This window comes from Garra rufa, chromosome 10, assembly GCF_049309525.1.
Source record: "Garra rufa chromosome 10, GarRuf1.0, whole genome shotgun sequence".
In the NCBI taxonomy this organism is placed as follows: domain Eukaryota; kingdom Metazoa; phylum Chordata; class Actinopteri; order Cypriniformes; family Cyprinidae; genus Garra; species Garra rufa.
In genome coordinates, this window is record NC_133370.1 from 2,986,043 (window position 1) to 2,997,814 (window position 11,772).

Consider the following 11,772-nt stretch of genomic DNA (forward strand, 5'->3'; position numbering starts at 1 on the left):
TTGATACACATATATAGTGCATATTCAGAAACAGAAGAGCTCATGCATTATAGATGCACAAAAGTCTCTTCATACAGAAATGAGGGGATTTCTTCAGGTTTTTCATCTCTGCACTGTGATGACGTGTGTTCCCACGCATTATTGATGCCTGCTGTAGCACATGGCATACAGCGCAGAGAAGTATTAATATGCAAACCCGCTCTGAACCCCATCCAACCCCACCCAAATGCTCATCTTCTCTCCTCTTCCTCAGGACGGATATTAAAACAGGAAGTGAGTGTGTTTATATATAAGCCTTGAGTCAGCTGGACTCTATACACACACAGAGGCTCAGACACAAACACTCACTCGCTGCTGGTTCTCCATAAACGCCTCATGTGGTTTTCATCCTCACTCTTATCTAAAGTGAGCTGCTTTCTGGGTAATCATTACTGTAGTGCCGTTGCCGTATCTGTGCTGCAGTAATTCCGATGCGTTCGCATTTATTCCGGCACCTCTGCTGACTGGAATTCTGGCCAATAAAACCATTTGAAAAGATGAGAGCTGAGAGGAAAGTGCCGGCGTTAGTTTAATTTCGCTGGAGTTATTCAAGAGAACATCTATAGACTCGAGAGCCCACGCCAGTGCAGCAGGATATAAAATCAGAGAGGATGAAATTCGAGCAGATGTTCCACAACAATTTGATCTGCAATGCATTTTTGAGCCAGAAATACTGATTAAAGGAAAAGTTCACTTTCGGAACAAAAATCATCCAAGATGTTCATGTCTTTCTTTCTTCAGTCATAAAGAAATTATCTTTTTTGAGGAAAACATTTCTCCATATAGTGGACTTCTATGGTGCCCCGAGTTCAAAAATCATTTCAAAATCATTTCTAAAAACCTAAATTGCTGCAGAAGTACCGACCCAGTGTTTGCAAAGTGAACATGCAAAAAAGATCATACACCCTTAACAAAAAAGGTACAACAGAATGTATCTGTAGAATGATTTTGAAGTTGAAGAACTCCTTAACTGAACAGCAGTTTAGTAAAAGTTTAATAAAAATACATTAAGGCCCTATAAAATATTTTTGAATTACATTTTGATGGTTTCATTTCATTTTAGTAATCAAAAGCATCTCTAATCATTTAATTTAATAAAAAATATATTATTATTTTATTTATTACTGTAAAATACTGTGTTGTGCATTTCCTTTTTTCTGTTAAATATTCCTTAAAAAAATAATGTTTTATTAATAATTTTATAAGTAGTAGTAGTACAGTTACATATATTAAGTAATACATTTTTGTCACAGTTTCTTTGCTGGGTTGCTGGAAAGACCTTTAAGTTTCTGTTTGAATATGATATGATAATAGTTTTCGTTGGGAATTAAAAGCATTATCTTTCGGTAAAAACCTTCTGGAAAGCACACACAAAAAAGAAAAATAACAAAAAATGTAAATTTACATTAAAAATTAAACAATGTTTATAAAAAGCATAATTAAAGTAGTCCATAAGCAGATATAAAATATTCAAGTCTTGTGAAACTACTCAAGTGCTTTGTGTACAGAACCGAGCAGAACAGAGGCCCCGGGACACCAGAACTATCATCCGAACACAATAAATGCAGGTCATTCCAGCAGGAAACACTACAGTTTAGAAATAAAGACTTCAGTTCAATTTCACCCAATGGCCTCTTAATTCAGTACGTCAGCAAAATCCTCAGTGGAAAACACTGGCTCTGTGTTGGTTTCTCAGGTTCTGACTCATTGTGTCTCTCTGCGGTCTGATCGAGTCCACTGCGTTTTCCTCCCCAGGGCTTCCGGTGTCACTAATGAATCCTGAACACTTCTTTCTGCCCTATCAGACCAGCTGCAGATAATGTCATTCATCAGACTCATCTCATTTTGCACATTAATGGCTCCCTGAATTCACCCTCATTTCCTTTCATTGCGTCCCTCACAAACAAACAAGTTTTCACTGTTAAAAAAAACACATTCATTCATATACTTTACTATAAGAGAGAGCTTGAATTATATCATTAGTTATTGATAGATAGATAGATAGATAGATAGATAGATAGATAGATGATAGATAGATAGATAGATAGATAGATAGATAGATAGATAGATAGATAGATAGATAGATAGATAGATAGATAGATAGATAGATAGATAGATAGATAGATAGATAGATAATAGATAGATTGACAGATTGACAGATGTGATGGATGGATGATGGATGATAGATAGACAAAACAATGGATGTATGGATGAACAAAATGATGGATGGATGGATGGATGATAGATAGACAAAACAATGGATGTATGGATGAACAAAATGACAAAATAATGGATAGACAGAAAACGACAGAAAAAATTGATGGATAGATGTGTAGACAGACAAAACGATAGACAAAATGATGGACAGATGGATGGATGGACGGATGGACGGACAAACGGATGGATGGATGGATGGAGGGACAGACAGACGGATGGACAGACAAAATGATGGACAAACAGATGGATGGATGGATGGATGGATGAACAGACAGACAGACAAAACAATAAAAAATATGATGGACAGAAGGATGGATTGACAAAATGATGAACAAATAGATGGATGGACAGACAAATATGATGGACAAATGGATGGATGGACAGACTAAATGATGGACAGATTGATGGATGGACGGATGTATGTACAGACAAAACAACAGACAAAATGATGGATAGATGGGTGAATAAATGATGGATGGTAAGACAAAATGATGGATGGATGGATGGATGGATGTACAGACAAAACAACAGACAAAATGATGGATGGATGGATGGATGGATGGACGGACGGATGGATGTACAGACAAAACAGACAAAATGATGGATAGATGGATGAATAAATGATGGATGGACAGACAAAATGATGGATGGATAGATGGATGGATGGACGGACGGACGGATGGATGAATGGATGGATGGAGGGATAGATGAATGGGTAGACAGACAAAATGATGGACAGATGGATGGGTAGACAGACAAAATGATGGACAGATTGATGGATGGATGGATGTATGGATGGACAGATTGATGGATGTATGAATGGACAGATTGATGGATATATGGATGGATGGATGGATGGATGGGTGGATGGATGTACAGACAAAACAACAGACAAAATGATGGATGGATGGATGGATGGATGGACGGATGTATGTACAGACAAAACAGACAAAATGATGGATAGATGGATGAATAAATGATGGATGGACAGACAAAATGATGGATGGATGGATGGATGGATGGACGGACGGACGGACGGACGGACGGATGGATGGATGAATGGATGGATGGATGGATGGATGGATGGATGGATGGATGGATAGATGGATGGTAGACAGACAAAATGATGGACAGAGGGATGGGTAGACAGACAAAATGATGGACAGATTGATGGATGTATGGATGTATGGATGGACAGATTGATGGATGTATGGATGGACAGATTGATGGATGTATGGATGGACAGATTGATGGATGTATGGATGGACAGATTGATGGATGTATGGATGGATGGGTGGATGGGTGGATGGATGGATGGATGGATGTACAGACAAAACAACAGACAAAATGATGGATAGATGGATGAATAAATGATGGATGGACAGACAGACAAAATGATGGATGGAGAGATGGATAGATGGATGGGTAGAAAAATAATGGACAGATTGATGGATGGATGGATGGATGGATTGATGGATGGATGGATGGATGGATGGATGGATGGATGGGTAGACAGACAAAACAGTAGACAATATGATGGACAGATGGATGGATGGATGGACAGACGGATGGACAGACAAAATGATAGACAAAATAATGGACAGATAGATGGACAGACAAAATGACGGAAGGATGATAGATGGATGGATGGACAGACGGATGGACAGACAAAATGATGAACAGATAGAAGGATGGACGGACAGACAGACAAAACAACAGACAAAATGATGGATGGATGATAGATGGACAGACAGATGGACAGATGGATGGATGGATGGACGGACAGACGGACGGACGGACAGACAGACAGACAGACAGACAGACAGACAGATAAAACAATAGAAAAAATGATGGACAGATGGATAGATAGACAAAATAATAAACAAATGGACGGATGGGCAGACAGACAAAATGACAGACAAAATGGTGGACAGATGGATAGATAGACAAAATAATAAACAAATGGATGGATGGACAGACAGACAAAACGACAGACAGAATGATGGACAGATGGATGGATGGATGGATGGATGGACGGCCGGCCGGACGGATGAACAGACAGAAAGACAGAAAGATAAAACAATAGAAAAAATGATGGACAGATGGATAGATAGACAAAATAATAAACAAATGGATGGATGGACAGACAGACAGACAAAACGACAGACAAAATGGTGGACAGATGGATAGATAGACAAAATAATAAACAAATGGATGGATGGACAGACAGACAAAACGACAGACAAAATGATGGACAGATTGATTGATGGATGATGGATAGACAAAATGATATACAGATAGTATGATAAATGGATTGTGGACAGACAAAACATTGGATGTATGGATAACCAAAATGATGGATAGACAGAAAGAAATAAAAACAACAAAAAATAAAGAAAAGCAAAAAAAGAAATAATATGGATAGATGGGTAGACAGACAAAACAACCAACAAAATAATATACAGATAGAATGATGAATGGATGGATAGGTTGATGGATAGTAGAAAGGAGGATGGATGGATGGATGGATGGATAGAAAATGACAGACAAAACAATGAATTAAAAGATTAATAGATGGTTGGTAGACAGATAAACTCATAGACAAAATTATAAAAAGAATGATGAATGGATGGATGGATGGATGGATGGATAGACTAAATGATAGATAGAATAATGGATGGATGGATGGTAAACAGACAAAATGATAGACGAAATGATAAAAAGATAGAATGATGAATGGATAGATGGACGGTAGAAAGACAAAACAATAGATGGATGGATGCATGGACAGACAAAGCAATAGACAATGATAAACAGACAAAATAATGGATAGATGAATGGATAGAAAACAATAGATAAAGCAACAGACAAAAAGATAAATGGATAGACAAAATCACAGACAAAATAATAGTGTCAGTATTGTGTCCTGTTTTGTTTTGTCATGTCATGCCTGTTTTTACTCCTGTGTTTCCAGTGTATTGGTTTAGTCCTTGTTTCCCCCCTTTGGTTTTGTTTTAGTTTGGTTCAGTCCTTGCACATATTTGTACTTCCCCTCGTTTGCTCGTTTGGAGCCACTCCCCTGTCTTAGTGTATAAATAGTCTTCAGTCTCTCACCCCCATTGTCCGGTGTTAACGTCTCTATGTGTTTATCCTGCTCCTCGGTTTTTGTTTGTAAAGTTGCGTCGTGTTTGTTTACCCTTTGTCTTTGTTTTGCCTTTTTTTATTAATAAATTAGTGTTTTGTTTTGTACCCCGGTTCCTCGTGTGTTCCCCTGGCTCCTTGTGTGACAAATAGAATGATACAAGAAAATTTTGAAAGTAAAAAAAAAAATCGGTGATCTGCCCTGCTTTCACGATGCTTGTGCCAGTTTGCAGGTAAGGTTTGTTAAATGTGTCCCCAGGTGCACATAAAAATAGATCCCTTGGTCTGATACAGCTTCTTTAAATCTGCATAGTCGACAGAAATACGACGACCCGGTGCAGGAAGAGCGGCCACTGTGCATCTGTGCTGAAAGACCCAATCTATTTTAAGCCACTGAGTTCTTTCCATTTCAAGCAAATGAACGCCTAAGAAAGGGGACAAACCGGAAGCGATCTTTGCCATTCAGCTCCATCTAAGATTGAATTATAGAGAGGGGGGCAGCTCCATCGTATGTTGTTTCATTGAGTGCTGTTAAAACAGACCACTGTAATATATCAATACCCAGACCAGATCAATGAGGAGGACGCTGGATCGCAGAACCCAGGAAACTAGCGCTTAATAATAGCTCAGAATCATAAATCACTGCCAATATAAATAATTCAGTGCTGGATCTGCTGCCCACAAACAACACATCGTAATCAATGACTCCCGGGCCCCATTTATTCGCCACAGCCGAGAGGAAAACAACCAGCTGACTGTGAAAGGAAACCAAGAAGGCCTCAACAATGGGTTTTACTGACATGCCCAGAGGAAAAAGTTATTGCTCAGATGTTGCTCCTTCATAATTTACAGCTCCATTGAGTCTCCTGAGATGCTTCATTTGAGTTAACATTGTCTCAGATGTTTCTTCTAAAATAGTCAATAGTTGTATGGAGTTCATACTGAGATTTAGAACTTTTGAAAAATGAAAATTGGCTAAAAATGTGCTCAACCTCAGGCCATCCAAGATGAAGATGAGTTTTTTTCTTCATCAGATTTGGAGAAATCCAATTCCATCACTTGCACACCAACGGATCCTTTGCAGTGAATGGGTGCCGTCAGAATAAGAGTCCAAACAGCTGATAAAAACATCACAATAATCCACAAGTACTCCACACCACCCCGGTCCATCAGTTAACATCTTAAGAAGAGACATTTTTAATTTCAAACCATCACTTCTGGCTAAAATATGAGTCTTAAATCCATAATGATGCTTCCTCTTGTTAAAAAAAAGTCTCCATCTCTTGTTGTTTCTCGCATAAAATCCAGCCACTTATTTGTTTTATAGCTGTTTTGGCTTGTAAACAGGGCTTGATCTGCACAGATTTCTCTTCTGATTCAGAGCAGACCCCTTTTTCATTGGAGGAAGTGTTATTATGGATTATAGACTATAGAAGTTAAAAACTTATATTCTTAATGACTGCAATGTTTCTTTTGTCTTCTCAGGATGTTAACTAATGGACTGAAGTGGTTTGGATTACTTGATGATGATGTTTTTATCAGCTCTCATTTTGACGGCACCCATTCACTGCAGAGGATCCATTGGTGAGCAAGTGATGGAATGACACATTTCTCAAAATCTGATGAAGAAACAATCTCATCTACATTTTGGATGGCCTTAGTGTAAGGACATTATCAGCACATTTTCTTTTTTTTTTTTTTTTAAAGATTTTTAAGAAATTTACTAAAAATGTAGATCTCATTCGTGATCTCTACTATGGCCAGGTCTCTTCAAAAGCATTCTGACATCAATTACGAGCAATAAAACACCTCTTAAGCATCAAAACACATTACTAACAGTGAAGACTTTGCTTTTCCCTGTGATGTTTGGCTTTAAACAGGAGGTGGGATGTTAAATGCCCATTATGAGAGTCCAAACAGCCGATAAAAACATAACAATATTACACAAGTAATACACTTGAGAAGAGATATTTTTAATTTCAAACCATCACTTCTGGCTAAAATATGAGTCCAAAATCCATAATGATGCTTCCTCTTGTTAAAAAAAAGTCTCCATCTCTTGTTGTTTCTCGCATAAAATCCAGCCACTTATTTGTTTTATAGCTGTTTTGGATTGTAAACACGGGCTTGATCTGCACAGATTTCTCTCCTGATTCAGACCAGACCCCTTTTTTCACTGGAGGAAACGTTATGATGGATGGAAGACTATAGAAGTTAATGACTGCATTGTGTCTTACAAATACACAGCTTTTGTCTTCTCAGGATGTAAACTGATAAACTGAAGTGGTTTGGATTACTTGATGATGGTGTTTTTATCAGCTGTTTGGACTCTCATTTTGACGGCACCCATTGGTGAGCAAGTGAAGGAATGACACATTTCTCCAAATCTGATGAAGAAACAAACTCATCTACATCTTGAATGGTCTGAAGGTGAGAAAATTTTCACCCAATTTTCATTTTTGGGTGAATAATTTTTTTAAGATTTAATCTGAAACAAATACACAAGTTTTTAAGAAGCACTACTTCAGCAAGAGTCTTAATTTGCTCTCCATCTAAATGAATGTAGGAGATGTCATTCATCAGTTTTCTTTCCTATGGCCTAGTCTCTTCAAAAGCATTTGGACATCAATTACGAGCAACAAAACTCCTCATAAACATCAAAACACATTACTACCTGTGAAATCTTTGCTTTTCCCTGTGATGTTTGGCTGGAAACAAGAGGTGGGATGTTAACCACCCATGCTGACTGCTAAAGTGTTTTCAATATTATATAAGTGCGAAAACCCTCCTACATTCAGCATATAACAACACCAGCGAACACCATAAGAGTTATATCACACAACAGAAGCCCTTATGTAATGCATTCATCTTTAGAATTCATTACACAGTCTGTTAAAGATTACATATGCAAACTGACTAGTGGAGTGTCTGGGAATATACTACCAAACACACATCTTTGTGATATCTTAAGTAAAGAGCTTAATTCAGCCATGACCCTTTACGCTACACAGTCTCTCCTGTAATGAACATTGATCCAACACCTCTGTCATGACAAGCAGCACATCAAGCATAAGAGCTTTTGTCGTCTCGCTGAGCAATAAACCTATAACCCTTTTCCTGAACAGTCACTGTGCCTTTACTCAGGGACTTCCTGTAAATCACAACACTCCTGATTTACTGCGCAGGGAAAGAGAGAGTGGATTGAGACAGAATTCCCAGATGAGGTTTGTGTTTGAGTGTAAATTTCACAATTTCATTTTATCCCTAAAAATGGGACAGCTAAGATTATTATCACTGTGATATTATTTTCAATTACTAAAAAGCATATCTCCTCCTCAGGATTCTCATTACTGTATTTAATACCAACAACAAGACTAATCCTGTCCTTTTGTGCACACTAGCACTTAATTTTTTTATGTTTGCATTTATTTGATCCAAATACAGCAAAAGCAGTAATATTGTGGAATATTTTTACTTTTAAAATAAATGCTTTCTATTTGAATACATTTTAAAAATATATTTTATTCCTGCGATTAAAGATACATTTTAAGCATTATTACTCCAGTCTTTAGTGTCACATGATCCTTTAGGAATTATTCTAATATGCTGATTTGCTGTTAAAGAAACATTAATTATTATTATTATCAATATTTTAAAATGTTGAGTAAATTTTTTCTTTTTTTTTTTTTGAGGGGAGGGGGTTATAGAAATTAATACTTTTATTTAGCAAGGATGCTTTAAATTGATCAAAAGTGATGATAAAGTCATTTATAATGTTTACAAAAGATTTCTATTTCAGATAAATGCTGTTCTTCTGAACTTTCTATTCATCAAAGAAACCTGAAAAATTCTGCTCAGCTGTTTTTTAATGTAATAATAAATATAAAGGTTTTTGAGCAGCAAAATATAATATTAGAATAATTTCTGAAGGATCATGTGACTGGAGTAATGATGCTAAAAATTCAGCTTTGAAATCACAGGAATAAATTAAATTTGAAAATATATACAAATAGAAAACAGTTATTTCAAATAGTAAAAAATATTTCAAAATTTTACTTTTTTGCTGTACTTTGTAGGATCAATAAATGCAGGCTTGGTTTAAAGTGACTTCTTAAAAAACATTTAAAATCTTAATCTAATCTTCATCATTTAAAGTCTTTTTTTTTTTTTTTTGCTTTTTCCACTTAATAAGTGTCACAAAATAGATAACTACTTCTAAATTAAGACATATATATGTCAAAAATTGTACATATTTTTACTATTTAAAATAACTGTTTTCTGTTTTAATATCTGTTAACATGTAATTTATTCCTGTGATGTCAAAGCTGATTTTTTTTTTTTTTTTGCATCATTACTCCAGTCACGTTCCTTCAGAAATCATTTTAATATTCTGATTTGCTGCTCAAAAACATTTATATTTATAATTACACTGAAAACAGCTGAGTAGAATTTTTTATATATGGTAAACACTAAAGAGAATTGGGAAAACAGCTTTTTGGCTTTTTTCCACTAAATATATTGTCACAAAATATCTAACTACTCCTAAAATAAATATATTTTTTCTTAATAATAAGCTTAGTTATTTTTTTAATCTTTTGCATAATGGTAATAAAAAAGTTTTTATTTTTCATTACACTAAACGGAATTAGGATTAATTTGTTAATTTGCTTTTGAACAATGCAAAACAATATATATTTTAATTTCTATACTTTATTATTATTTATATATTGCATTATAGATATTTAAAGATTTTTTTTTTTTTTTTTTTTTTTTTTGGGATAAAATGATTCATGCATGAATCATAGCAGCTTTAGTGAGATTCACCCTTCAACAACTGCACTCATAAAGATGACCAGCACTACTAGTGAGAGAGCAGCTAGTGTTTTATAGTCTGGTGCAGCACAGAATAAGAATGAGCCGGCCACGTGTCATTGCATCAGAGCAAAATCAGCCGTGCTTGATTACAATCATCCAGCTATCGATGCTTTGTTTTTGTTTTGTTTTTTAAGTGCATTGGATGCACAAGCATCTCTGTGACTATTATGCAGAACAGATGTTGCTTTCAGAGCATGCACACACAGCGTTATCACTGTGAATCATTTCATCTGAGGAACTGATAACCAAATCAATCAGAAATGACCTGCCAATCAATCATTATGTTATCTAAAAAGCTAATGCATGTGAACCTGAAGAATCGTGATGCCCAGAAACCGTGATCAGAATGATCTTCGTGAGAAATGTCATGATTTCATTAAGCTCACACACCCACACGCACAGGATTCCCTCACGAACACATTTCCCACGCTGCGCTAGATCTAGAGATTCCCACTCTGCACTAAACAACATGAGCAAAAGCCTTATAATAACACATTTCTACATATCAGATGTGTAAAATAACAATGCAGCATCTGGTATCTGGATTCAATTCTAATATTAACCCTTGGCTTGTTAACAGGTTGATGAATGAATCTTGAATGAAAGGAAAACACTAACACCTTCATTAAACAGAATCTAAACACATCTGTGACAAGCATTAGTGTGCAAAAACAGTTTTTTTAATGTACCATGATAAAACACAGTGACAGCATTCGCTCATACCAGATTTTTAGGTCATGCACCATGGAACATCCCTTGAAATATCATGTAAATATCATAACAAATTCTGGTTGGTATTAAAGTCCCATACACTGCAACAGTACTTTTTTCTAAATTATACCATTAAATTAAGATCTATACCATGGTATGTGTCAAAAAGCCATGATTTTGTAATCAAGACAGATCACTAGCAAAAAAGTACCATGGAATACCATGGTAAATGAGTGTGCTAGTCACTCAATTTTCTGATACGATACTATGCTACTTTTTGTAAGAGATTGTGTAGGACGACTATCATGGCAAATACAATTGTGTCCCAACAAAGGGCAAATGTAAGACTGTTACTCACCCCCGACGCACAGCAGAGACATCGCGCCGCGTCGCGTCGACCTCCGCCAGCCGCGCTCCGCCGGAACGGGACAGTCCGTTTACGTGCTGTGATTGAATTGAGCCGCCCTCACTCAGCACACAGCCATAACTAGAGCTTCTGAACAATAAACGTGTGAATAAAGAGGCGAACTGACAGAAAATGTTGACATGAAGCACTTTCCCCGTAGTCCCCCTCAGTTTATCGGCCGTTTTTTCGCGCCTCTAGCGCATTGCCATCTTGCTTCAGCACCAGCGGCGCGCGGACAGCTCGCAGCGTGACGTCACGCTGATGAGAAGCAGACGGAGCATCACACCACGAGCTGGAGTTTCTCCCTGTCCCGCACACACACGCGCGCGCGCGCGCGCCCGCGCACCCGGGACTCCCGCACATCCGCATGCAGAGCTGCGCCT

The 11,772-nt window shown here is 36.9% G+C and overlaps 1 protein-coding gene across 1 annotated transcript in view; it reads right to left on the reverse strand.

Moving 5' to 3' along the window:
- The window catches only part of LOC141343800 (protein unc-13 homolog A), a 155,619-nt gene extending 143,867 nt beyond the window's left edge, over positions 1-11,752 (reverse strand). Inside the window, exons 1-3 of the mRNA XM_073848445.1 lie at positions 11,604-11,752; positions 11,342-11,479; positions 10,584-10,732 (exon numbers count right to left, since the gene is read on the reverse strand). Of these exons, the coding sequence (XP_073704546.1) occupies positions 10,584-10,732; positions 11,342-11,479; positions 11,604-11,752 (436 nt within the window). The remainder of the gene's footprint in view (positions 1-10,583; positions 10,733-11,341; positions 11,480-11,603) is intronic.
- Between the last annotated feature and the right edge of the window lie 20 nt (positions 11,753-11,772).